At 45.5% G+C, this 27980-nt stretch overlaps 2 protein-coding genes across 2 annotated transcripts; one reads left to right on the top strand and one right to left on the bottom strand.

The window, feature by feature from the left end:
• The first annotated feature begins 20 nt into the window (after positions 1 to 20).
• Positions 21 to 16320, top strand: LOC140659990 (calcium release-activated calcium channel protein 1). Its single transcript, XM_072880329.1, has 2 exons — positions 21 to 461; positions 12316 to 16320. Exons 1-2 carry the CDS (start codon positions 348 to 350, stop codon positions 12880 to 12882), a joined length of 681 nt encoding a protein of 226 aa, XP_072736430.1. The 5' UTR covers positions 21 to 347; the 3' UTR covers positions 12883 to 16320.
• A 628-nt stretch (positions 16321 to 16948) lies between these two features.
• On the bottom strand, positions 16949 to 27514 carry MORN3 (MORN repeat containing 3). Its single transcript, XM_072880244.1, has 6 exons — positions 27472 to 27514; positions 25498 to 25653; positions 24636 to 24793; positions 22362 to 22521; positions 19532 to 19716; positions 16949 to 17033 (listed from the first exon to the last, which is right to left on the bottom strand). The coding sequence occupies exons 2-6, from the start codon at positions 25640 to 25642 to the stop codon at positions 16965 to 16967; spliced, it is 717 nt and encodes a 238-aa protein (XP_072736345.1). The 5' UTR covers positions 25643 to 25653; positions 27472 to 27514; the 3' UTR covers positions 16949 to 16964.
• Positions 27515 to 27980: the final 466 nt, after the last annotated feature.

The raw sequence follows: 27980 nt of genomic DNA, 5'->3' as shown, positions 1-27980 counted from the left end.
CACAGCGGCGGCGGGAAGCGGCCTCTGGGGCACGACGCCCGCCCGCCCTCAGGCTCCCTCCAGGGCTGCCGGGAAGCGGCCGAGGAGGAGCGGGGCCGGGGGCCGGGCAGGGCCGGGCCGGGCCGCCCAATGAGGCGACGGCGGGGCGGTGCCCGGCGGGCGGCGGGGCGCAGGCTCGCAGCGCCGCGGCGGCAGGCGCGGCCCCAGCACCGGCAGGAGCCGCCGCCGGGCGCCATGGGGTGTTAACGCAGCTGGTGCCCTCGCTCTGCCGCCGGAAGGAGCCGCCGTTGCCGCCGTGTGCCTCCCGCTTCGCTCCGCTCTGTTCCTCCGCCCGCCGCCCGGAGCCCATGAGCCTGAACGAGCACTCGATGCAGGCGCTGTCCTGGCGGAAGCTCTACCTGAGCCGCGCCAAGCTGAAAGCCTCCAGCCGCACCTCCGCGCTGCTCTCCGGCTTCGCCATGGTGAGCGTCCGGCCTCGCGTGGCGGGCAGGGGTCCCTTGGCCCGCGGCCTCCCCGGCAGGAGGAAGCCGGGTGCGGGGAGCGGTGCCGCCGCTTCTCCTTTTTCTGAGCGGGGAACTCGCTGCCTCCACTGAGGCTGCAGCGCGGGGGGGACCGGACGGGAGGGAGACGAGCGCAGCCCCTGAGCCGGCATGTGGCAGCCCAGGGCGGCGGGAAGCGGGGCGGGCCCGGCGCCTCTTCCCCAGAGCGCCCGCGCCGGCCTCCAGCCCTCCGGGCAGCCGGGGTCAGCGCACCCGGGCGGCGGCCGGGCCGGAGGAGGAGAGGGCGCGGGGGCCGCCCCGGGAGCAGCAGGATAGGGGCTGGGGGAGCCCGGGGGGTCGCATCGGTAGCTCGTTCTGTGTGGAGAACTGTCATGCCGCAAGTTAAAAGCTGCCTCACGGCTTTTATCTCCGCCAAATAGCTCCGATACCTCGTGCAGGATTTTTTTACTCGTTGCTCATTTTTCCTGCGGAGGATACTCGGCATGCTGAAAACCACACTCGGCGGGACGTTCCTCCCGCTTGCTTTCACAGGAAACACCGTAGGGTGCTGTAAATGTGGAGGTTAGCATGGGTTTTTTCGGTGTTTCACTTCGCTTCGCGCTCTGGTGCCAAGAGCGAAGTGGGCTGCGCACGGAAAGCCCGCAGCTCTGCCAGGGTTGTGGTACTTCGCACTCCCCCTCTTCTTCCCAGACCACGACCGCACACGTTGTGCAAACGGATGCAAGGCACGTGTTGCACTTGAGCTATTTTTAGATAAATTAAGAAAAAACAGCTGATTAAAGTTAACCGTCCCCTCCCCCCCGATTAATTACATCCATCATTAGTAATCTGCAGTTGCGATGTTTCTAATTTTTTTTTTTAAGGAAATCTTGGGTATTTCTTAGTTTGGAGTTTTGCGCATGTTTTAGAAAACTCTTTTTTGTTAGTATGTTTTTTGCTTTCGGGTTTGATACAGAAAAATAGTCCAGTAATCCTGATTATCTCACATGCAAGCTGTGTATAGATTGAAATATGGTAATTTGCAAGCTTCATCATATGTCCAGTCCTCTAACGTACTAAGCTGCTAACTCTGCAGTGAGCCCCTTTATTCTTCCATGTTAAATATGCTTCGTAGTTGTAAATACCGAATTGTACAGCGCTGATTTGTTTTGTTTTGAGTTTTGCCCTGCTTTTAATGAGGTGAGTATTTTCGGCTGTAAGATATATTCCCCTTAAGAGGGAATTCTAATTAGAGGATGCTGTTTGAAAACATAGCAGCCGGTCTGCAGCAGCCTTCTGACGGTCAAATAAATGTCACTGCCCTCCTTCAATGGCTAAAAACAGACTACAACTCTTCAGGGGTGGTGGACTGCTATTCGCTTGACTGACAGGCGACTGTGTTAGTGCAGCGGCATATTTGAGTTGGTTCTCCTTGGGTAACATGCATCAGGCTGGTAGCTCATACTCCGCTGCTGCTAATGAGTTTTCCTTATTGTATGCCGGTTCTCCTGTGTCAGAGCAGTTTGTCTAGGTGGTTTCTTGAGTCAGGCTTTTACACTGAGAGAGAGAACATGGAAAAAAACCTGTGGTTTGTTGGTTTTTACAAATTTTCATCCAAGGGAGGTTGCATCTGCATTAATAAAAATACTATTATTTAAAAGTCATACTTAATCTCTTAAATCCCTTTGGCTTTTCTCTAAATATGTGCTACGTGGACTCTCAGAATCCCATGGATGTATGAGGTGAGGCTGCTTCTACTTCTTTCTTGATTCTCTGGAAGAGTTCTAGGAGTTCAGTGGCCTGCAGTTGAAAACTGCTGCTTTTGAATTTATGTTGTTTAGGGTATTTCTGGAAAAAGCCACTTTGTTCCGATTAACAAAATCTCTAGTTGCCAGGAATGTTACATGTGAACACTCATCGTATTTTAATTTTCTGGAAGTTACCTCTCAAAAAAATTCCACTTTTTTTTCTTCCTTTAACAAGGTCACGCTGGAAATCAACTTGTAGCCTCGTTGGTTTTGCTATGGCAGATAGTCCTCTAGCTGAGACTTCCTCATCTATTTTCAGAAGAGCTGACAACTTTCAAGTATTTTTAGATTTCTTTTGAATAACTTTGCTGATCTTTTAAAGTTGTCCTTCTGCCTTGAAAAGCAGGGCCTTCTTTCTGCTGTCACGCCTATGCATTGTTTACTAAATTCAGCAGATTCTCTGGCACCTGATATTTGAACAAAATGCTTCTAAAGTACAATCTAGTCTTGGATCTAAAGCTTACACAGCAATTAAGTGTCATTGTTCCTCTGTTTTCCCTATCGACACTAGGAAGAAAGAGCCTAAATGACACATCCAGGACCACCCAGCAAATCGATGGGAATTGTCGGGGAGTGGAATGTGCTCGTTTCCGTCCCAGCCCCATTGATCCTTGCTCTTTAATTAAACAGTACTTGCATCCTCTAGTATGAGCTAAGTTTATCCCCGCAAAACTGTTCCTTTATTTTGGACTAATTTTGTGTATAACTGCAGCCATTTTGCAAAGTTTACTGCCTCAAGATCGATTATGCATACCCCGGTTAAAAGATGCATGCCAAAGTCAAGAGATAGCCCGGGTCACTGATGTGTAGAGTATGAAATGCTCAGCTAGGTTTCACACTCAAAGGTGTTATGCTTCCACAGAGAAGATTGATTAAAAACCTGTTATACAATTAGTTTTGTTTTAGAGCTACACATTACAATTTGCCACTGTGTGTTATGTTCAGAAACAGTTGCAGGGTCTGGTGATTGCAAACTGATGTTGGAGCTAAGCTCCCATGAGTAAACCTGAGCATTTACTTTGTGCAGGTTTCCATGGATGCTATCATCAAGTGCCATAAGTCTAAGAGGATATGTGTGAAGCTTATAATCTTGCATTTAGTATGCTTTTCCAATTTATGGGGCCAGCAAGTAATACCAATCCCCCAAATTGTTAGATGTAAGGAAAGAAATTGTAGATTGTAGGCTATGTGTAGTCTGTGAAAGAACGGAAGATTCCTTCCATGTGCTAGTGGAGGCAGCAAGTATTTCTCACTTCTGTGTTATATCCCAGATAAGGATGTATGATTTCCGCCCCCCCCCCCCAAGCCTGTCTTTACTTCTTAATCCGGTTTATTTCATCAATGCTGGAAATATTTTGCAGATTGTATCCAATATTGCAAGCACTAGCTCATCTGCATGTACAGTAGCAGTATCAAGAGCTCCAGTGTAGACAGGCTGCTGCTGGCAGGTTATTTTTGTTTGAACAATTAAACTGACTCGTTAGCATAATTTTGTGACCAGGGATGCATCTCACAGTAGTACAACAATGTCACGAGACTGGAGTCACAGATATTATGGGGAAGTTGTTAGATCCCAACAGTCATCAAACCAGAAAACTCAAACATCATCTCCCTCCACCAATTAACAGCTTTGTGAAAATACCTGAGCCTGAACTAGGGGTCTAAATTATACACTATGGTTGGCTTCATTATATTTAGGATTTGGAGGACGTTATTTACCAGGCAGCACAGTTTTCTTTTAAATACCTCTAATGATTCAAGCTGGCTAGACTGTTGTCTAGATGGTAATATATACGCTTCAAATATTGAATATCATCAAAGAAATGTCAACTCTTGCCTTTGAAATATAGCCAATACAGTCTTCTGAAGACAGCTTCAGTCGTGTTCTGTAAAAGACTGACTGCACTGATAAATATTTATGAAACTGATTTCCATAATATCAGTTGATGTTGAAGTAATGCTAGGTAGGACTCAGGCCCCCGCTGCTGTCAGTGCTGTACAAGATACTCTAGAAGCTGTTTTAGCTGTATTTGACTGGATTGCTGGTAGAATAACATGCAACAGCTGCATTTTGTAACCTGCAGCAAAGTGTTACAGGCCCAGTTTCATGGCTTCTGCTGCCACTTACCTTTTATATCGCTATTGCACTTACAGGTTAGCACTGTGCTCTGAAGAAGCTTCCCCCATATAAAAGGTTTTTTCTATTCCAGTCATGGAAAGTGACGGTTTGTTGCTCTTTTGAGCATCCCTGTCTCAAGGCTGTAGACAAGCAAGGCAGGCAGCGTGGAGTACTTGGGGCTCTTACCGTTCTCTCTCTTGGGGCATCCGTGAGTGGCTGCTTGTGGCTGCCGTAGTTTGGAGGATGTAAAGGTGATACTGAGCCACTGTTTATTCTTCCTGTGGTGATGTCTAATCTGACCTTGTACTTATTTAATAGATTTATTGTATGTAACACTGTGTAGAGATACTACCTTCTCATTTGCTCCAATTATATGGGTATTGCCTTTTCATGTTTACTAGCAAAATAAAATTAAATCCCATTTTTAATTTCTGGTGACTGATTCTGGCTCATACAGAGTCTTTCTATGAGTTGTTTATAACTCTTAATGAATGGTGCAGACACTCTGTGAGAGCCTGGCTCTGCGCCTCTGTCTCTGGAAGTTAATAGTACTGTCAGGAAAACAGAGACCGACTGACTTGGGAGCTGAGGAGACAGCCAGAGGAGTGCTAATTTCCAGTGATGCCATGACACCCGTCTCATTCTTGACTTCCCCCTGTGGTCCCATGCATAGACAAGCAGTGGGGTGGAAGATAGGATTTGTTATTGAACTAACCTTGTGATGTGGGCTTCAAGACTTGGAGAAACTACTTCTATGTGCGTGGAGTTTTTTTTCCTGCTAAGAGTGGCATGTGCTGTGAAGAGTCACTTGCACATGTAATTGTATGGCTAACTAGATGTAGTCAAGTCTAGTCCTAGCTGCAACAAGTGAAGGTAAGAAAATATTTCTGCAGATAGGTGTTGATTAAAATATTTTAGTGATCACTGTGTGCAATTTTGCCTTGGTGCGTATTGTTCCAGTGAGGTGAAGGTGTTGTAGCACTGATACACTTGTCTGGGTAAGACTCGCATCCTCCTCTCACTGTGTGGATGGACCCTTACAAAATGCAACCGTGATGTTTGATCAACACAGCTTTCTTTTAAGCCATTCCTGACATGCTAGACTGCATAAAAATTGTCCTGTCCTCTTAATCAGTTTCCTGTTTAGGAATGGTAGCTGTGGCCAGGGAAGAGGAGGTGAGAACAATCATTCAAGGGTATACAGATAACTCTAGACTCGTGTTCAATAAAGGGTGGTTGGTGTCTTTAAGACTGATGTTTGAAGCTGACCTTGTCCTTTCTGAAGGGGTTTTGCTTGTTACAGTCTGCAAGGCAGCTAACTGGATGAGCAATAGACATAGTAGGAACGTGGTCATACCGAGAGCCAGCATTCCTTGAAGTATTTCATTAAAGGGGTCATTATGAGGTCTATATTTAAACCTAGTAATTTTTAATATGATTGGTTTCTTGCTCTGTGATTCTTGTCTGAATGTGTCAGATACACAGGACAGGAGAGTACTTGTGATTGGAGCTCTAGGCTGGTCACATAGCGTCTTGTGAGGTATGGGAGACAAATCTACAGCCGTCCCATTGCAGGGCCATCAGTGGTTGTTGACTGCATCCTCCTGGTTACAGAATGTATTTAGTGAAAATCAGGTGTCTAGTGGGGAAGCGGCAAGGAGTTTGAATTAGCTGTGGCTCTGTCCGTTTTGAAACTCTCTCTCCATGGCACGTTGAACTCAATCGTAACTCGCAGCTGTGTGTTAATGCTAGTATTTGATACCATGAGAGATAGTATGGCAGTTAGAGCGCAGACTCCCAGCCCGTGTTATATTCCTCCCAACCAGGGCTCAGAGTCATCTTTGGTGGGGAAGGGGAGGAGAGGAACTAATCTACAAATAGCTCATAGGTAATACAGATTTACTTGAGATAAGGCATTTTATTTCCTTTACAGCAGTGGCTACTGATTCTGAAAAAGATGCAAGCCTGTGATTAAGTCAGAAAGCTGAGTAAAGCCAACATACTGTCTAGTAGCTTATAAATCTGGGGAATAATGCTAAAATTTGAAGCAAGTCATTAATTTCTGTCCTGCTGTGGTAAAAATGAACAAGTGACAAACCAGGACAGTTGCTTATCCTGCATTTCAGTAGCAATATGAGCTTCATTTGCAGCTGCGTATGTGGCTGGTTCTTTATATTAATTGTTATTGCTTGTGAAAATTGTTTTATTAGAGTATCACAGCTCACTTCTTGCAAAGTGGTGGAGTCAATATTAGTCAGAGGCACTGTGTAAAACCTCTTGTACGGATAGAAACTTTCAGAGCATTCAGGATTTTGATTTTCATTTAAAAGCAGGAGCTTCTTTTAAGCCACTCTGATCTAATAAGACATGGAAGCATTATGCACAAGTGAAATGAACTTATTTCAGGATATTAAACATTAAACAAAATGGAAATGCAGATTCTTCTGGAGGGCAAGTTGTTAAGTTTCTTGCAATATGATAGTATTCAGGCTGCCTTGACTCTGAAATCCAGGGCTGTCAGAAGCCTTAACATTATTGTGTGCCCAAATTCAGTTGTCTTTGAAAACATCTGGATGCCCACCTTCTTTAGGCTTATGAGAACCCCAGTCCTGCATCCTAACATCACGAGAGTTCTTTAATTTTGTCAAGAAGCTGTATTTCAGATTTACAGCTTTGTCAGGGGCTGTAGCAAATCTGTCAGTCATATCTGTAGGATGATCTGAAGTTAAAGTTAGCTCTGCTTTGAGCCAGGGATTAAACCAGATGACTTCTTGAGGTGTCTTCCGACCTACATTATTCTATGTTTATGCAGCAAGGCAGGGTGCTTGCAGCACGGTAGCTGCACAGTAGAAATCATGCAGCAAGTGTTCAAAGAAGCTTTGAAAGTGGTGAAGGAAAAGGTGCTGAAAAATGTTGTATTGGATACTATGCAGACATCAATGACAGTTCCTCCCCTGAGGGGCCGGTCTTCTCAACCAGCGTAGAAACCTAATAGAGGACACAGGAAAACATCCTCCTGCATGGAACGTCAGCGTGTACCTATGAGTTTGGGCTTCGTATGGGTTTGGATCATACCGGATGAGCTCACAGGGGTCCTGTTTTTGCAAGTGTTACCTTACAAGAGCAGTTGTGATCTGTGCATTTTGAAATTGCAGCATGAGCAAAGAAGAGAAGAGCTTCTGATGCTTTGCATCACTGTTTGAAAACAGGCACGGGGCCTCATAATGAAAAATGCAGCTTTTTGTTTTAGGTGCCTGGCTCAAGCTTGGCCCAGGAAGTAAATAACAGAGACTTGCAACTGAAAAGAGTTGGCAGTTTTTCTGCTAGTTTACAGTGAAAGGGTTCCCAAATTAGCTTCCTTGACAGTTTGAGGAGACAGAAAACATGAACTGATTTTTCACTTATGGGTCAAGCTGGAGTTACTCTGCCAGGCATGAACACAAGGAGGCTTTTGCTGTGCCCCCCTGGAGGCTTTCCATCAACCTCAGTACACTTTGAAATCCTTCAGGCATTCTGCATCCTACAACGTCCCCAAAAGTCTCAATTTGCAGTGAGTTCTGAAGTATCTATTCATCCTGAATGAACGGGAAAGAGAAGTGTTTTCTTGCTTCCCCCACTCCTGCTTTTACAGTTTCTAACACCAGTGTCAGTTACAACTGCAACTTAGTGCATTTTTTCTTTGCTTACGGGGGTGCCTGTCCAGCTAGTTAGCTTCAGCATAATTTTTTCCTGTCCTGTCTGTGAACCCATGAAAAACTCTTGTCTTTTGTTTCTTATGCACATACTGTCTAGCTTCTATCACATTTTGTCACTGGTCGGTTTTAGAAAATGATCGAACTCCCTTGCTGGAGAACTTGTGGTCTGCAGAGAGTTGTCAGTGTGTTGTGGAGCTGTACCTAATGTGTCTGTCTTGTAAGTATACCCTGAATGTTCAAAGTGGAGGTCTCTTACACTCATCCTTTGGAGGGCTGAGCCTACAAAGCCGTGATCCCTTCCGCATCAACAGAAATATTTTTCCAGCTGCTATAGTCTCCCAAGCGGGTAAATTGCGATGCTTTCCCTCAAAGCAGGCGGATATTGTCTCCCTTTTAGCATTTCTGTTACTTACTTTGGTGTAGGATATTTCCTGGCCCAGCAGTTGATGCAGCTAGTACTCTTCCCTTTGGTTCCAGCCTCCTCTCATGGAGAGGAGGTCATATTGCTTGTTGGCAGGATAGCCAAGTAAGACTTAAGCAACTTCAAGTGTCATTCCTAACACCAGGCTCCCTTGGTGTTTAGCATCAGGGCTGTGCTGGCATGAAAACTACTGTGGGAGGGACTGACTTGGGAGAAGATGCTGAAACTGGCCCAGGCATGCACCCCTCGCCCCGTGGGATGTCCTGGTCTTTTCTAGGAGTCTCCTCTAGGAGCTTGCCCTCCCCTTGGTGCTTTGCGGTATGTGGCCTCCCTCCAGCAGCTCTCAGCCATGTGAAGGTGTACAACGAGGCTTCAAGGTTTGGATGGCCAACTGCCCTGCTTCTGCCTTATTTGCACCTTCTTAGCATCTCAAACTGGGAACAATTGGCAGTGTGTATGGCTAGTCGGCTGCCAGCTTATTTTGCACGTGTTAGAAGACTTGCACTTAGGCTACCTTTCAAGTGATGTTGATGCTACCCACAATTATTCTTATAGAGAGAGTACACTTGGAATTACAGTAAGTAATTGCATGGTATGATTTGAGCTGAAGGAAGTTCACCCTTCCTGCTCCTGGGGTAAACTTTGACAAGTCTTAAGTAACAGCTACAGCCTTGCTGGATTTCGGAAAACTCTTCTTCTGAGAGATGATTTGGGGCCTACCTACCCAACAAGCTTCCTGTGCAAAACAAGTCTGTGTTAATGTATTTGTCAGCCATATAAACTGAAGCCTTGCTTGTGTAGCTTGAACTTGGGTTTAAGCTATCCTGTCAGTGTATAATGGTTGTAGGTACTCCTGGGGGTCACTCTTTTAGGGAAACACCCAGCAATGTTAAAATGAAGTCTTTTTAACCCAGGAAAACTTAGATTCCTGGACTGGATGTCTCCTTTTAATAGTTAGTTGTCCCTATGATTCTGTCAGTGGTTATCTAGGCACAGAGCTATCTGACTATCTGAATGCTGCCTAAATTAAGCTGGTTTCTTGCAAGGTTTTGTTTTGATCATGCATATAATTATAGCCAAATCAGAGATAGGTACATTTAGATTAAATGTAATTATTTAGCATTTCTTTTTAGCTCAGGCTAGGCTAAGAATAGGAAGGAAAGATTTCTTCTTGATGCTCTGTTGAAATTGGAAGAATAGCTTCAGGACAGCTGGTATGTTGGAATTAAGAGAGGCTGACTGAATTTCAAAATCAGATGCTTGATATCATTATTACATGGAGACATTGATTAATGGAAACATAAAATGTCTTCAGCATTTAGCAAATTAAATACATTGGTTCTTAAAATAAAATAAAGTCTTCATCTTATGAAGCTCTTTAGTGTCATGGTTATGTTAACACAGTAAGTAGTAGGATAAAGGATTAAAATGTCTTGCCATGCTGGATGGTTTGAGTCTAGACATACACCAGAAAATTTACAAGCAAAAACTTGGATAAATATGAAAATGAATCCTCAGTGGTGAAGGATTGCAATTGTTCTGTGAAAAACACAGAAAGCACAACATCCCACGAGTACATTGGGACTTAGCAAGCAATCCTGCAGAAGAGAGACCTGACGACCAAATGTTTATCCTCTCAAATGCGAAGTTTCCCTCGGTTGAGAAATGGTATTTTAAAATCTTTGAGCAAGAGTTATGTATGCATTAATACAATTTCTTGTTGAGTTTCTTATAACACTTGGAAACTGCTTGCTAGTTGGCTGGATGGTTAGGCTTATGACGATACAAGCTTTCAATAAAGGAATTAAAATCTTGGCAAATGGCCTTGAATGCCTGTTGAAACATGTCTGAGCAAAACCCTCGGTTGGCTTAATGTATTTGATGCGTTAGCGGTTAAGCCTTCTGGTGTCCTGGAACATGCTGGTTCTGGGAGTGTAAGAAGATGGGATGCCAGACTAGGTGTAGTTTGGCTCACCTCTTGTAAAATAGTGGGGTTTGAATGTTCTTACTATTTTTGCAGCTGTCTTTGGGTCCTAGTTTCTATGTCTCCCTGCATCCATATTACCCACACTGCATGAAATCTTCATATCAGCTCAATGAGAATGGAGGTGTTTGAAATGTATGCTGTAGGCCGAGTACTGTCTAACCCGTTAATAATGGCATGTGGTAATGGGCTAAACATGTATTGGTGGGACTCAAAAGAGCTGATTTGTTTCAGGCACTGTGTTGTGTGAACTGGTTTCATGGTCTTTTTGAGGGCAAACTGGTATGTTACAGAAGAGCTAGGCTCATAGCTTAGTGCTACCAAGAGTCTGAGGTCCTGGTACAACTGCTTCCTCCTCAGTTACACAGGCCTGTGCCAGCTTTGTTGTTCATCAGAGGATTGCAGAAACAGCTCAGCTCACTAGGCTAGCAGAAGATCACCACATCTTAACCAGGTTAGCTTTCGCTGGGCTAGCAACTTGAGTCATTTCAACAAAGGATAAGAGTGGGCAGCCAAGGTGCAGAAAGGGCTGGTGTGGATCAGGCTGAACAGTGCTGAATGGCAGCCTCTGCCTCTCCCTTATATGGTGTACATGTGTTTATATTTAAGATTGCTGTTAGATTTTTTTCTCTGCATTTTAAACATATTTTGTCTATTTAATGAAATCCTTTGAGAAAGAGCAGTAAACAGAGACATTGTTGCATTATTCCCTCTTTGGAACTGTGCTTTGTCTGAAAGGCAAATTTATCAGGAAATATTATTTTTCAAGAGAGCTGCTGGGATTAATGTCACTCATCAATTGCACATGCATAAAACCACCTGACAGTTTTAAAAACTGTTAAAAGGCATTGTAGTTCATTTTCTTTCTCGAAAATATTTGAGCTGGGTTTATGAGTTTCCTAGTGCTGTTATTTAATGCTAAGTTCTGCTCCTTAAGCACAGGCATGCTTGGAGATCTAAGTTTATAAAAGGGCATGGCTGCATACGATAGTGGAGGACTAGACCTTGGAGCGTCTTCATGAGATAGCAGTGCTCACCCAGAGACGAGGCTAGACACAGCTTCCAGAGTAAGAGTAGCTAGTGATGTCTGGGAGCACTCTATATTATCTCTTCTGGGAGACTATTTGTCTTTCCTCCAGCCTCTAACAGGCCTGTTTGGCTGCCATGGACATTGTGGAGACTTTCATGTTTTGAATCTGTGTTCTAGAGTCTGCTGAAATACTTATTTTGAGTGAAAGAATATAGCTGAGAGCCCCATGGAAAGGTGGGAAAGCCTTTCTAATGAAAGGCTCCTGCTCTTCAGACCTTAAAAACAAATACCAAGGAGAAAGGGCCAGCAAGATTGTGATGGGCAGTCTGCTGCCTTCACAGGCTTTCATGTTATAGATACTTACTTGAAAAGACTTCATACGGTGCTCATTCTACATATATATGTGACACACAACATTTCCTGATACCCAGCAAAATTTATAATCTATAGTGAAAGATCAAAAGCTGCCTCTACAATATAACACAGGAAAGAAGAAATGTTTTACTGGGATGAGCTGGAGGTGGCAAGGTGGTTGTGCTGTTAATCGCTTTTGTGCGTATTGATGGTTTGCTCTACAACAGAACAGTAAGTATGAAAACAGTGGCCTTTGCTTGATAGCTCAGATATAAATTTGGACCTAATGAAAAGGGTGCAGGTTGACATGAAGAGAAAATTAAATGTAGAGTATTATTTTGTTTGGATGAGATGATCTTCCGGAAACATGATTTAAAATTAAAATATGTAATGTAGGTAATTGCATCTCTCTCTTTCCTTTTCAGGTGGCTATGGTAGAAGTTCAGCTAGATGCAGAACATGACTACCCTCAAGGTCTCTTGATAGCCTTCAGTGCCTGTACTACTGTCCTTGTTGCAGTTCACCTTTTTGCACTCATGATAAGTACCTGCATTCTTCCAAATATAGAGGCCGTTAGCAATGTGCATAATCTCAACTCTGTAAAGGAATCTCCTCATGAGCGTATGCATCGGCACATTGAGCTTGCATGGGCGTTTTCTACTGTCATTGGGACTTTGCTCTTTCTTGCAGAGGTGGTGCTGCTGTGTTGGGTGAAGTTTCTTCCTTTAAAGAAGAAACCTGATAATCCACTGCAGAGCAACAGTTCTACCATCACATCAGGACAGGCAGCAGCCATTGCGTCAACATCTATCATGGTTCCCTTTGGATTGATTTTCATTGTGTTTGCAGTCCACTTCTACAGGTCACTGGTGAGCCATAAAACAGACAGGCAATTTCAAGAACTGAATGAACTTGCTGAATTTGCACGGCTCCAGGATCAGCTGGATCACAGAGGTGATACTATCTCCTCAGCTGTTACCCATTTTGCATAAACCTGTACTTAAAGAAAATAAACCCACTATTCTGCTTCTGCCTTGTTATGTTGACTCCCCTGTGGATGAACTGGTCAAACTGTTGATTACTGTTTAGAGAGAGATTATAAATGTTGTTCTAACCCTTTAGAGAGAAAAAAAATGTTATTCCTTTCATAAAATTTTGGCTATCTGACATCTGAAGGAATGGATGGTGGGGTATGCTTGCACTGCACGTGCATCCTCCCTCTTGTGAGCACTGTCTAGATTGCTTCTTGTTAATGCTGAATGGTGGCTGTATAAATACATGGAAAATAAGACTGTAAATTTTATATTTTAGGGATGGATAGAGAAGCATTTTTTTCTCTTTATTTGATGTTGGCATTTACTAGAAGATACTGCTTGTCCGATCCATATTGCATGGCATGATACAAATTACTTGGGATGTGCAGCAATTAGCACTCGGTTTCAGTGCTAGCGCTGTTCTCTGGAAAGCCTGACAGATGGTAGAAGTGAAAGCTTTCCCACCACTTTCCCCAGTATGTTTTGCTGCCAAGTAATTATTACTTTACTGATTTCTCCAGCGCCTTTTTCCTGTGGCAGTTACACATTTTTATAACTCGCTAAACACCCATGACTAGTCTTACTGCGATGTGGTATGGCCACATGAGTAGGAATGAGACTCTACTCTACTCTTCTTTGGAAGAAAATAAAAGCAATAACTGTTTTAAAGTTCTCACGAGCCAGCACATTTGCCTGTTTCCCATTTAGGAATCTTTTTTTAAAAAGAAGGAACTAGATGGAATTTATCACTGGATAATTTTTTTGCTTGAAAATCTGAACCACTGCTGTGTTTTTCCAAGCCAAAGTAGTAATTATTTTGTACTTTTATATTAAAAATATATTTTTAATAAATCCTCAGATACAAGCAGCAAAAGGTGCTTTCTCTGCTTTGGATTCCCAAGTAATTAGCTATGCCTTGGTCTTCCTTGTTTAGAAAAAGTCTTCTCCTTGCTGAAGTGTTGTATTTAATAACTTGTTATACATTTTTTGCTTCCAAAGCATCTGGAAGACTACTTTTCTCTATGTAGGTTTATTTATGAAAATAGGTGATTTGTAATTAATATTGCTGCTTACTTTCAGACACACACATCTGTGACAGCGAAGCTACTGTGTTGGTTTTTTTATTTCCTCTTTAAGCAAAAACTTCCATTTGGTCTCTTATCTAAGAGGTTTGTCCAAGAAAGATTGCTGCAGTTGTCCTGGGCTGCTTCAGTAATTCTAGCTATGTCTAGAAGTGGAATTTTTTGGAATGCAGTTCTTCTGTGGAGCAGCTTTGGGCTTTAATGGGTAAAAGCTGTTTTTTGAACACAAACCGAGGCAGGTTTCAAGTCTAATGGAACGAAAATTGACTCCCCTACCGTAGCTATAACACTGTGGAATATATAAACCTGGGATTTTGAAATTAGACAGGAGTGAACATGACAACACAGTGGAGCTGACTGAGCCTGGGCTGAACAGGGTCTCTTACACCCAACCTCCGTCTCAGGTTATCCCGACATATTTACAAACTGTAGGGTGTGCCTACAGAGTTAGTGGCAGAGTGCGTTTACTACTGAAGCAGCCTCGTGAAGCGAATGGGACTGATTTCTCATGTCAGCACCACCGCAGTGGAAAGTGTTGACAAGGTTACCTGTGGTGTGTTTGTCTTCTGAAAAATAACTATAAAAAAACTCCTGGGCTTTTTTTTTTTCAGCAGCATTCTTGGTTCACAAGCAGAAAACAGCTTTCCACTTGCCTTTTTCACAAGTCATTCTGGCATACAGATGCCAAACTGGATTTTCTCTAGCTCTGCCATTACATTATGCTTCAAGTATATTCTATTACTGATGTAAATCTGCTGATGGTGAGAATTGTGCCTACAGTCCCACAGGTGTTCATTCATGGAGCACTGGAAGGATTATGTTAGTAAAGGCATTAACGAAGCAGCATTCCAAAACACAAAATCTTGGTAGTAGACACAATGTATTTTCCCATCCTTTACTGGAATACTAGTCCTGCCTTGAGAAAAAGAGACTCTTAAAAACCCTCGGTAAAGGAAGAAAACCTGACTCAATATTCACACTAGAGCAAATGGTTGAAAGGGTGCTGTCAGGCTTAAAAATTACGCTTCTGTCCGTAAATTGTGTATTTAAAAGTTACAATGTTATTCTGAATGGAAGTCCAGAAAATATATTTTCCAAGTTTGTTTTGTAAAATTACTTGCTGTCCTGAATAAGTAGCTGACTTTCTCTTTATTTTGTGGACCTTTTACAAAGTGACAGAGAAGTGGGGGGTTTTTTGTTTTGTTTAAGAAATACAGACTTAGAAGCTAGTGGGACAACCTTATTTTTAACTTTCTCAAGCTGGTAGGTTCTGAGCTAATGGCGCTGTTGTTACAGCTCCTTTTCTGACTATTTTCTGCACTTTAAGCCGTGATATCGAGTATGTTTCTCTCATTTTCCAGCGGTGGAAATGGTCATGAAAGTTACACCTTGGGCATAGGCTCCTAACTGTGTACCAGGGCAGTAACCAGATGCAAACACATGGATCTAAACATTAAGAGTGCACTTAGAATTTGTTTTTTATCCCTTATTTATACTAATGGTATTATGCATTTACCTCAAGCATTTTAAACATTGGATATTGTATATCACTTATTTAGATATAAAATACTTTAATGAAATAAAATATACTCAATTGTTGCTGATAATTTGTCATCTAGAGGCCTAAAATATGCTTATTTTCTCTGTATCCTTTCTCTCTTCAGCTATATTGTGCTAATCCTAACTGTGTGTTTCTGAGGATCTCATAAATGTATTCAGTTATTTCAGTCGTAATACGAAGATAAAGTTTCCTGTTTGTGCAGGCAGGTATAAACAATATAACATAGTTGGCATGCTTTTCCTCCTGTCAGCACTGCTTAAATCTTGGGACTAAGCATGTTGTGTTGTTGTTCTCTCCAAGTGCTTAAATAGAAAAGTGGGTTATCTTGCGGCCTAGAAAACGTGAAGAGTCAAGGGACCAAATGAACTGTAAACAAGAGGTGTGATACTCGGAAGCATGGTATTAATCAGGTGAACTAATGACCCACTCTCCCATGGTTTATTTTTCACCAGCCAGCTGCAGTGCCACTTTCCTTCCGTCTGGTGGGTGACACTCAGCAGTGCCTCGCAGATCAGAAGTGCTGCAGCTCTGTGTGGCTGGCGCGTGGTCCTTGTGTCAGGCAGAAATGGAGCAGCCAGCGCAGTGCCATTGAGTGCCGGGGGTCCAGCGCATGGGCTGGCCAAGGAGCAGAGCTGGGGCGAGATCTGGTGCTGTACGTTCCTGGGGGTTAGGGAGGAGAACCAGCATCACATTATGGAAAATGCAACAGAGCGAGCAAGTGAAGCTGCATTAATAAAAATATTAATGGAAAGATGATTTGTTATACCTTCAAAAGCTATCTTGGGTCATGGGTACGTACTGGGCTAACTTTGGGGGGAGTGGGAGAGGACAATTATTTGACTGTACTTTTCTAGGGCTTTGCTTTTATAGCATATAATAGAAACCCTGCTTCTTCTCTAAGGCAATGTGGAAGACCTTGAAACCAACAGGAGTGCTATTTCTTTACAGGAGGAGTAAGTCAGAGGAGCTGGGCAAAGAGTCACTCTACCTCTTCCCATGTTTTGCTGCTTGTGCTTTCCCCCCCCCCTCTTCTTTTTCCCCCCTCTTCTTCTTTTCCCCCCCCCCTTCTTTCCCCCCCCTCTTCTTTCCCCCCCTTCTTTTTTTTCCCCCCCTCTTCTTTTTTTCCCCCTCTTCTTTTTTTTTTCCCCCTCTTCTTTTTTTTTTTCCCCCCTCTTCTTTTTTTTTTCCCCCCCTCTTCTTTTCCAAAATAACGGGGGTTGGGAGGAGGCTTCTGAGCAAAGCCACCTGCACAGTGAAGCATACATGGGCAGCCTTGAGGGAAAAGTGAGACAGACCACGACACAATACACCACAGGGTGGATTTGAGACTCAAATGAATAAGTAACCCAGGATCATGTTCTTATCTTGCATCTTTTTTTTCCTTCAGTATCCAGTTATTAATTTTGGCTGTCATCAAACATCGCCTGGGCCTCTGCTAAAACACCATCTGGATCAGCTAGTTCAATCTAAATAAAAAGAACACAAATCAGTTATGCAGTGTAATTGAAGAAGCTTAAGGTTTTATAGATCTTGATTACTCAAGCAGTAACAGAATCTCCCATGTATCAGGACTTTAGTTTATATTGCAGCCTTTCAATTACTGTTTTAGAAACATTGATGCACTTTCCTAATTTTATCAGTGTGATGAACATCACTTCATCTCCTTGAAATAGCTCTGCGTGGAGCAGACTGATTCTCCTTTAACAAAACACATTCTTGGACAAAACTGGCTTTGATTTATAGCCTGTTGGGTCTCGCATATAGTTTTGAAAGGTGAGTAATTGCAGTCACCCACGTGAGCATCAAAGGTCACATGAAAGCAGGAGTCTGGAGTCATGTAACCTGCATGCAACTGGATGCAGATCCTTGAGAGGGAAGCACCAAAGCCCTGCCAGGATTTGGTCAGCTCACTCTGACCTGCTTTATGTCCTGATACTTTCTGGGCGGTTCATGAGTGTGGTGCTCTTTCAGGCAGAAGACGTCCAGTCTTTTTCTTATTTTGTTACGCTTTCTGGAGCCCTGGCTTCAATAATGATGATGGCAGATAATCACTAGTCCACCACGTTGTGTCTTTCCCTGTCTCTGCAGTTATGTTCAAATTCTGCCTTGATGTAACCCTGTCATCTGCATACTGGATTCCTTCAAAGCTTGTGACAATCGCTCTGTAGTTTTCATCCATTTTCTGTTCTGTGCATCCCCACCCTTTGTTCCTTCTACCTGCTAACGGAGATGCACAGTGATGCTTCTCTCATGCAGAAGCTCAGATCCTCGCTGTCAGCCTCTTGCCAGGCACAAGCTGACCGTTTAGTCCATCTCTGGTTTTGGCAGTTTCTAACGCTCACCCGTCATCTACTTTTCTCTAACAGGTGTTATTTGACAGTAATTTGACAAAAGGTTTATGAAAATATGAAGTGAATTTTTCTCCTTTTATCTGCTACTGCCTTCATATTCTGAGATCAATAAATCTCTTCCGATGGAAAGCGCAGTAACCGCAGTGAAAGTTGATGTTTTCTTGTTGCTCATAGAGCGGAAGAAAATTGGGTTGTAACTTGGTCTTCAGGGAGTTAAATAAACAGCCAGGCTTGAACATCCTGCCTTAGTGAAATGGCAATTCATCCCAGGCTGTTGGGCTGGGTTGTTGAGGAGGCTGTTCTCGGGTGACCTCTGACAAACCTTGTAAGGTAAATATTTTTAGCTACAGAAGTACTGCTCCTTTCACTCTTTTTGCAAAATCGAGATTGTTTTTCCCTGGTGAGTATTTGGTGTTTATTATTCTGCACTGCTGCGGGTGTGCCTAGTACTTACAGGATTAACTAGCTCGTCAAAAATGCTTGTGCTCCAAGGGCCCTTGCTATAGAAACCAGATTTGAAAAAATAAGGGAAGCAAAGATGTAACAGCTGTGAGCTTTGGTAGCTGCGTGTGCCCAGTATCATTTGCAACAACCTTGTCCCTGGAGCAGAGGAGGAAGGTAGGCAGCTTTACCTGCCACGGGGCTGTGCTGTTCCCTGCGTTACTAGAATAAAGCCATCTGCTGTGGTTATCCAGTGTGGTTCTGTTCGACTCTAAGCAAAGAGGAGCTTCCCCACCCATATCCTGTAGTAACTGTCCCTTGGAAATGCAATGCCTTTGTATTTCACGTGTGGCATGCAGACCACAGGGGTTCAAGCTGAGGCTCTTTTGGCCAGCTGTGTCACTTGGAGCCACGTCTGTTCCCTACTGATCCCAGTGCCCTGTCCTCCTCCGAGGGCATGGAGCAGGGACAGGCTCTCCTGGCCTCCGGCTCCTGCACCAAAGTGATGTGCAAGGGCGCAGCAGCTGCCAGGCTGATGGCCTGGGCTGTCCACATGCCAAATCGTGCATCTCGCCGAGTCTTTGGGAGGGGGACAGGGACTGGCTCTTCCTCTGCAGCCTGTGTCCATCAGAAGGGAAAAGGGGAGCAGAGCATGTCAGCTCTCAGACACCCGTCTGCCTGCCTTGGGGAAGCTACATGCACCGCTCTGCCTGCAGGGCTGCTGGACACGGACGAGACCCTGACGTGGGGTGCTCGGCTAAAGGAAATAGCTGATATTAGCGCTGCAGCTGCTTGGGTTTCGGTAAGGTCCAGTCAACTTTAGCAGTTTGGCTTGGCGAAATCATTTGGTTTTGACGCAAATCCCGCTATTGTCTCTGCCTCTATTGTCCCCATTTCCTTTGTGCTGCTTCAGGTCTCTAAGCAGTTTTGGTGCATGAGAACTGCATTTTTTCAGATGTGGGTGATTAGGAGGCTCCAGCAGTGGCTGGATGGGCCATTTGTCCCTATGGGGCCATTTAGGACACTGCTGGCCAAAAGACTGAGCACACACCCTGTGAGCTGGAAACCCCATGGGGGTAATCGCTTGAAGAGTGAAATGCTACCTGGAAAGCTGCCCCACGTGCTGATGAATGCAAACATCGCTAGCAAACCCGAAATTTCCAAGCAATTACCTTTGGGATTGGATACTGAGTAGGGGCAGGAGCTTCATCTCTGCCAAAGTCAATCAGAATTCCACATTTTGGTATATCCGCTGCCCAGATACCTTCAAACAACTGTCCCTTATCCAAGTAGAAAAATTTCCCTGGGCCATGCTTCTTTCCATCTTTCCAACCTCCTTCGTACCGATTTTCATTTGCTGCAATTAAATACATGAGCAGACCATGCAATTAGGACCATTTCATTAAGGGGCTACAAATGACACAGCAAACCAACAGAAGAGGAAATCATCTGTTTGGCTCCCCTTAGTAATTTTGAGGGGGATGCAGCACGGTATGTTGCTTTCATGGTGCTCCATTTGCTGTGCCACGAGAGGGAGAAAAGGCTGCGGAAGAAGCCCACGCTTGCCCACTTGGAACAAGAACTGCATTCACCTGCTTTGTTCTTCTCCCAGTGATACTCATTTTTTGCTGATATGCGGAGCAAGTGAGCTCAGGGTAAGACTAGTCGCTGAGTCACTGTTCACAACATGAAAAATTATAGAACAGAAGTTTCTGATTTGACACTGGAACAAATCATGCAGAGGTTTACTTGTCTGGGCAAGGAACAGCAGCACTATCTGATTGTTGTCCAGTCAAAATAATCTTGATTTCCAGTAATACTTGTAGTTATGTTTTTCCTCAATGAATTACAGAGCAAGAATTGCTGTGTCTGAACTGTTCAGACAATCAGTTACAGACTGTTTTTCCAGCTGTACTGCATCTCTTGGTGTTTTTCTGCAAGTTGAGAGAGGTTTTTTTTAGTCTGTGCTGCTCTCCAGGAATACATCCATCCATCACCGACAGGGAAAGCAGAGCTTCAAGGGGAAGAGAGTAGCCTCGTCCAGGGACACTGGTTGAGAAGGGGCATCATACCCATAGTGATGTTGGGGCTGGGATACATCCAGGCCACCCTGCTCTCACTAGGAGAGTCCTCTGCTGTCCACTTTTCCCAGATACAGTGTTTCTAAGCCAAAAACCATGGGGATTTCTGACCAAGTTACTTAGTGGAAATATCTTTGGGTCTCAGACAAACTCTGCCATTCTTCATGGCAAGAGATGGCCAAAATACCAGGGCACCCAGCACGGTGCCGCAGAGGTAGCTGGGGATTGCCAGAATGCCGTAAGGTAAGAGGGAAAAAACAAAAATGCTTCTGGGGAACATGGCTGCCAGGCTATTCAGGCACGGTCTGGTTTACAGGTTGGAGCCGTGGCGGTGGTTATCTTCAGCTTGCATCTGGTGGTGTGCTTATCTGCAACACCGACCTGCCCTGCCCACTGGTGGGAGCAACTTGGCTTCTGTTCTCCAGCCACTGACAACTCAGAAACCACCGAAATCACAGACCTGGCTGTGATGGAGGGGCCATCGAATGCACTGGCTGCACCATGGCACCCAGCTGCTCCCATCCACTCTCCTCCCAGAGCATCTTGGAGGCTGCGTTGCTCAGAGACAAGATCTCCTCTGCGGACGTGCAATGCTCTGGTTTAAAAGCTGTCCGGCAACGGGCTGCAGCAGAGGCAGCAAATGATCGCGGTGCTCCCAGCCAAGCTCACCCTCACTGGGCACGCTGCCACTACAAGCAATTTAATCTTGAGCTGCAGCTCATCGTGACCTCCACTGAAGAACTCCTTTTCTTTCACCATCGCAAAGCTGCTGGCACGTGGGCACGCTTCCAGCGGCTGAACTGAATACATCAAGCTTGTGGGTACGAAATAATTGCTCTGGCTAATTTTAACCAAAAGGAATCCAGCTCGCCATCAGTTGCAGGCTATGCTGGAGGCAACTGGGCTCTGAAATGGTGCATCAGCCATGGCTCAGCCCCGAGGGGCCGTCAGTTTATGATGCCGAGAGTGACTTTGACGGGAGCGAAGCAGATCAGTGGAAGGAGTTACCCCTGGAAGCGGGTGCTGATTTCATCCAGATGAACCACTGGTCAAAAGTGACTTTACAGTCAGCAGAGAGAGTGCAGTTGTGCATGTGATGTTGCAGTGAAGGTCATGCTCATTCCTCCTAGCTGCTTTGCTTAGCTAATTACTAGCCTTGAGATCACTTTCAAGCAAAAAAAATAGAATAGATGAGTAATAATATGGAGATAATATTTCTTCAAACATTCCTGGAATGCAGTGTCTTGTACTGCAAAGGATTGGGATTCTTCGCTTTGGGGAAAAATGTGTTAAACTCCAAGCAAAATAAGGGGGGAAAAAAAATTCCAAATTTCTATTTTTATTCTGAGATTGTCCCCAACATTCCCAATCCGTGATGTGCTCGGTGTTATTTCTGGGAAGGGATTGTGTACTAATGAAACCCCTGCGTTCACTCAATGTGAGCCAGTGTCGGAAGTAAGAGAGGGGATGGAGTGAACTCAAAAAGAAAACGTCTCTCTTTTTTTTTTCTGTGCTGGAAACTGGACTCCTCTTTGGTATGCAGCAGTTAGTTAGAAAGTACGTCTGGCAAAGTGCCTGGCTTGAAAAGAGAGATTTGCTCTTCTCTGACCCAACAGTATATTATCTCTAACCCTAACCATCCCAGTCATTTAAATGTAAATCACAGCAAAAATAAGCTCTCATGCGTGTGGGCTTGAGCAGCGCAACGCTGGCCCTTGCACAGCCTGTGCTGCCTCCAGCCCCAAACCAGGAGGGGAAGGACGACACAGGGGAGCAGCCACAACCCTGACTCAAGGCTGCAGCAGGAGATGCGATGTAGCATCCAGAAATCTGGTCAGCAGAGGCATCCGGAGAGCAGCGCGACACCAAATAGCTTGAAGGGGGCAGGCAGACACATTGGGTGAGGGTGGCTGGTACTTACGCAGCCGCAGCATCCCCTGCCCGCCAGGCCAGTCTGTCAGCCACTGCCCCTCATAGATGGATCCATCCGAGTAGTACATCCGTCCCCAGCCGCTCCGCAGCCCACTGCTCCACTCGCCCTCATAGCGCTCCCCGCCTGGGTAAAACGTCACCCCGTAGCCCTGGAGGACAGCACAGAGATGGCTGGTTAGGAGCCTCTGTATTGAAAGGGGTCAGTGTTCAATTTTGGGATATTACTTTCTTGATACACTACCCCTTTGCTTAGTACTTTTACACATGGCTGCTGGGGGCCCAGCTCAGTGGCCATTCTTGTGTCGAAGGAAACAAGAGGTGATAGTATGGGATTTTTTTTTGGCCAATGACTTTATTCCCACCACAAAATCTCAGGTTTGTATCTCAGTGTGTTATCATTGGCAGGATTGCTGCTAATGTTTAGCTAAAAGCGGGTTTTACTAGTATATAAACCTGCCTGTGGATATGCAGCATAAAAGAGACCTGCCTCTCAACATGGGGATTTTATGCTTTTCAACCGTGACGATGCTTCCTACAGCCCAGTGAGTCCCAGGCTGGGCAACTCCTTCCCTTGCCCCTGGGCAGACCAAAGGTCTCTAAGTGATGCTAACCATGGAAATGGTTTTGCCTTCTCCTCCATCCATACCCCCAAAGAGGTAATGCCCTAAACAGCTCCTTGCCTTGCTTCCTTCCTCCTTCACAAGGAACTAAAGGCAGCCCTGAAGGCTACCTGCGGTGAGACTAGAAGGCACAGGCAGCGATGCCATGTGTGCCTCCCCGCAGCCGGGTGCCAGGCCAGGCTCCCGGGGCAGCGGCGTTACACTGGCAGGGCAGGCAGGCGAGCTCTAACGTTAAGCAGTCTCCGCTCTTTGCTTTCTCTCCTCAGGCTCGATGCTGCTGGCAGGTTTGGTTGGTGAACTTCTGAATTAAGACCACTGGGTGTGTGCAAGCTGGAGACCCCAGGAGGTGTTTGTCTTACATGTTTGTTTGCCATTAAGAGAAATCCAGAGGTACCCCCTATACCAGGGAGTGATACCAGTAAGAAATATTTACATATGACTAATGAGTTTTCCCATAGGAATAAAGTGTTAATTTATCTCTGAACAAAAAATAAAATCAGTTCTGGAAAGAACTTATTTTTCTGAGCATTAATTTTACTAAACTGCATGGATGTAAAAGGGGGGCTTCTGTAGAAGAAAAAAAACCCCTAGTGATATTTGGATGTCATAAATCTTTCACCAAAGCTCAATCATGCAAAATATATCCTCAAAGAACGGGAGGGGAAGCTCCCTCCAAGAGACTGGAGCCATAGAGCTGCACACCAATTAGAAGCATAAGAGGCTATTAATTTAATTTAAGAGCAGACACAAAGGCGAACACAAGGTTTCCACTGGCAGATCAGAAAACGTTCCTACAAGGATTTTGCACATAAGATTGCAATCATTTTTACCAGATGACTTCCTCATTATGTTCCCTTTAGAAAAAACAGTGATTTATGTGACAGGCTTAATTTCCAAGAGAACTCATGTTATTTGTCTAATATGCTGTAAAACTCCCAGAAGAAGGTATATTTTCCTGCAGTGCTTACAATACAGGTTCCTCTGACTACTTCAAGGATGAGAGGAATGAAAGGGATGAGTGGGGAGGATTAAGACACGGGATATGAAACCTCTCACCCTGCTTGGCCGAGCTGCAGGTGAGTCTGAGCAGCGATCGCTGCTCTGCGGAGCTGGTGGGAGGTCAGGGCTGTAGCCCAGTCACCAGCGGATGGGTGGGATGGATCCATCTCCAGTGATGAGACGGTGGGCAACGGGGCGCTCCCAGCCATACTTGGCTTTTTATGAATGATGGATTTTACTCTTGAAGCTTCCTGGGCTTTCTGCAGGTTCAGACTAAGATTTAAAGAGAGCCCAAGTCTGGAGGAAGGTTTGTTCCTTTAGCTTCTGCCCGGAGCCATGCTGCTGCTTCCCTATTGCCGGCTGTGGGACATGGTGCAGCTCCTGCAGCATCTGATATGAAGAAGTGAGTGACTCCAGAAACAGTGAGGTTGGGTAGGGCAGGGAGAGAGGGCTTAAATACCAGAGCTTTTGCTCCTGCTTTCATTTTCTTGTTCCACATATTCATTTCCCCAAATCCTTCAATTCAGCCTCAGTATTTGAAAAATCAGTATTTTAAGTGATCTTTTTGCACATGTGCACCCAACTCTTCCCCACATTTTGGTGAACACTGCCTCGTGCCAGCAGGTGCAGGAAATCTCACTTACACATTTTTGGTCATTTTTCCACCAGCCTGTATACACCTTCTTGTATTCCTTGGTTATGGGGTCCGGAATGCTGTATGAGCCGTAACCATCCCGCTTCCCAAACTTCCAGTCACCACTATAAATAGCTCCGGTGCGTTTCCATACCTGGGTGCCTTTACCTGTTTAACAAAGAAGGGGAATGACAGGGAGACCATCGCAGTTGTTAGGAGAAGGGATTACAGGGCTGCCTTCCTACAGCTCCATCCCAGGCAAGGCGGCACTCCCTGCACCAAGGCAGGTTTATGTCTGGGATTCAGTTTAGCTTCCCAAGTCGGATGCATCATTAATCTTGATCATGGGCCTTTGCTGAACGTACTTAAATCTTTCCAAACCTTGGTTTACTGCTTGTAAACAAGCCTGTCCTACTCTGGCTGCTCAGGGCTCAGTCAGGGTCTTCTTCCCCTGCTCTGTCTCCTTCCCCTGCTCTGTCTCCTGCAGCACCCACCACGACTCAAGGATAAATTAATATTCCTGAAGCCAAGTCAGGAGCTGAGAGAGGTCCAGGGACTGTGCAGCCAGGGCACATCCCTGTGGGTGGAGCTGACTGCAGTTTGCTGTGTTTGCAGAGGATTTTTAAACATCTATTATCTAGATATTTTGAGTAATTGCCCCTGAGTGCATGCAAAAGCTCTTCAAGGTACCTATTAGAAATATTTCTGAGTACAGTTTTGCATGACATATATCAAAGACATAGATATATATGTAGTCATACATGAATGAATGGTCTTCCAGGAGCATATACAACCCTTGACTGCTCCCTGCTCCTAGGAACTTTTGTGAAGACATCTAAATTGGTACTTTTTCTCAAAATGATCTATCTTACCATGTTTCAAGTTGTCCAGCCATTCTCCGGTATACTGATCCCCATTTACAGCATAGACCGTGTGTCTTAATCCACATTTCTGTGCTTTCCCGTCCCATTCATGCCAGAGAGGCTCTGTAGCCCTGGGGTATTTTACAATGGGCATATTGTTCGTGGCTGGAGAGGAAAACCAACGATTGTCAGCAATAAATTAGAGAGAAATTACAGGGCAGGTACAGGCAGAACAGTCTATTTGTGAGCTATGTTTTAATATGCACCCGAGTCGGTAATTGATGCCTGGCTTTGGAGGGGTAAAATAGAGATATAACAAACAGAAGGTATCTAAAAATACAGAAGTACAAACCAGCACTATCTGAAAATAGGCTTGCAGCATAGCCCGGCCTGTTAGGAATTGTTAAATAAGTCTCAGCAGGTCAGGTCTGTGGAGGGCATCAGTCTCTGCGCCTGCCAGAGGTCTTGGGGAGCACAGGGAAAGGCAGCCCCTTCTCCATATAGCCGAAACCCTGCCGGGCTCCTTCCCACGGCCACTCCACTGCCGGCTCTGCGTGAGGCAGGAGCAGTTGTTTAAACAAATTAGAAAATTAGAAATTTGTTTGCTAGGAAATATCTCAGGACGCTGGAAAACATTCATAAGATAGAGCAGGTCAGAGAGTTGGCCTGTGTCCCTGGGGTGCACCAGGGGCTGGGACACTTCATACGTCCAGCAGTAACATAGCTCAGGCTCCTTTGCTGCTAAAAGTATCAGTCCTGAAGGTGTCTTGTTAAAAGGGGCTGAAACCAAAATGTTTCTATCTACCAGGAGGCTGTGGACTTGCCCAGGGCCGGACAAGCGCTTGTCAGTCAAGCAAGCTGCCAAGGAGGTGGCTTCCAAAGTGACGTGGGTTTTAAAGCATGAACAGCAGGCAGGGGATGACGGGCACAGTGGGGGGGTGATTCGGGTGTCAGAAGTCTGGAGGGAAAGGATCAGCATGGGGGAAGAGATGGGAGAAGCTGTTTTGGCCCATCAATACAGAGAGGACGACAGCAGAGTACGGTGCAGTGGTGATTTCTGGGCATTGCCAGTGGAACGGCTTGCTGTTCAGCGCAGTGGGAATGCTGGCATGGACTCGGAGGTGAGAGTGGTCTCCTATAAACCATAGATAAATGCCAAGAGGTGGCTGTAGAAACAAAAAGGAAGTTTCTATGAATGCCGTCAACATCGAGAGCTTGGCTGGAGGCCAGTGAGGTGGGATGCTCTCCGATTTTGTGTCCCGGGCTCCCCCTTCTGTCCTGATTCTCTGGACTGAGCCATATCTAGTGATTTTTCTGCATCTCTCCCTTCTCGGGCGTGAGCAGAGCTTCCGTTCCTGCTGCGCCACAGGTGCTGGGGAGCCCGACATGGGAGAAAGCTTGGAGGAGAGGGGAAAAGAAGGTGCTTCAGGTCATTGCTAGGGAATAAAAGCTAGAAATTATATCTAAGAACATATAGTTAGTGTTCATCCTCAGTTCTCCACGTAGCTGTGGGAAATGGTCATTCAACAGCTATTTGGGGGATATCATTGCTAAAAAAAAGTATTTATGTGCCCATGATGAGCCTTCCTCCCCCAAACGCAGCTGTGTCATGTAGTGCGTGTCCCTTGTGGCTCCTTACCGTGGGGCTGTGGCGGGTGTGGGCAGGGCTGGGGGAGTGCAGGCAGGGCCAGGGGAGCAGATGCAGGGCTGGGGGACCTGCCCAGGCACTGCATTGTGAGCTCGGACCCAGGGAGGGGTAAGGGTTCCTGCCAGGCTCTGGCAGTGGGAGAGGGCCTCACTCCCCCTTCAGCTGTTGAACGCAGGTACATCCTCCACCGACCTCAAGGAGAGGGGGGAAGGTGAAGACCACCACGTTGCCAAGCCTCGAAGCAGGTATTTTGGGGACGAGGCTGGCTGTGATGGCAGAGGAGGATTTGGCAGTGGTGGTCACCCCAGCTGGAGTCCCCTGCCCATGCCACCCACCTGGGAGAATCTTGCTTTGAGGACACCGAGGGCAGGATCTGTCCCTTGGTACGATGGAGTTGCAGCCCGCTGCAGATGATGGTTTTTCTGCAATACAAACACAGGATACACCACAGCTGCCAAGTTCCTCCCTTGCCTTTGGGTGCCACAGCCCCTGGAAAGGGGGGTTCTTGCCAATATTTGCCAAGGGCTGGGGGATTGCAGGACAGAGAGCTGCACGTTGCTGGCTCATGTCTGTCCTCCCCTTGCTGGGGGAGCAGAAGAGCCGAGGTACAGCTATGTGCACCCACCCTGGCACTGGCCATGACCTCTGAGCAGCTCATGGCTGTGAAGAAAGGTCTCCTCACTAGTGCCGCCAGATGGGAGCGTCACCATCCCATTACCACATCTGACCACTTCTTTAGCTCAAAGCGTAGGATTTAAAAACCCCAGGGAGGATTCCCAGCTGTGGGGGCAGCCCCAGCACGCCACCATCTGCTCGCCGTGCCCTCTGAGGCACAGCCCGCATG

The sequence above is a fragment of the Ciconia boyciana genome, chromosome 15 (assembly GCF_034638445.1).
Source record: "Ciconia boyciana chromosome 15, ASM3463844v1, whole genome shotgun sequence".
NCBI classification, from domain to species: domain Eukaryota; kingdom Metazoa; phylum Chordata; class Aves; order Ciconiiformes; family Ciconiidae; genus Ciconia; species Ciconia boyciana.
The sequence above is the reverse complement of the archived record's forward strand: the minus strand, read 5'-3'. Positions and strand labels throughout refer to the sequence as shown.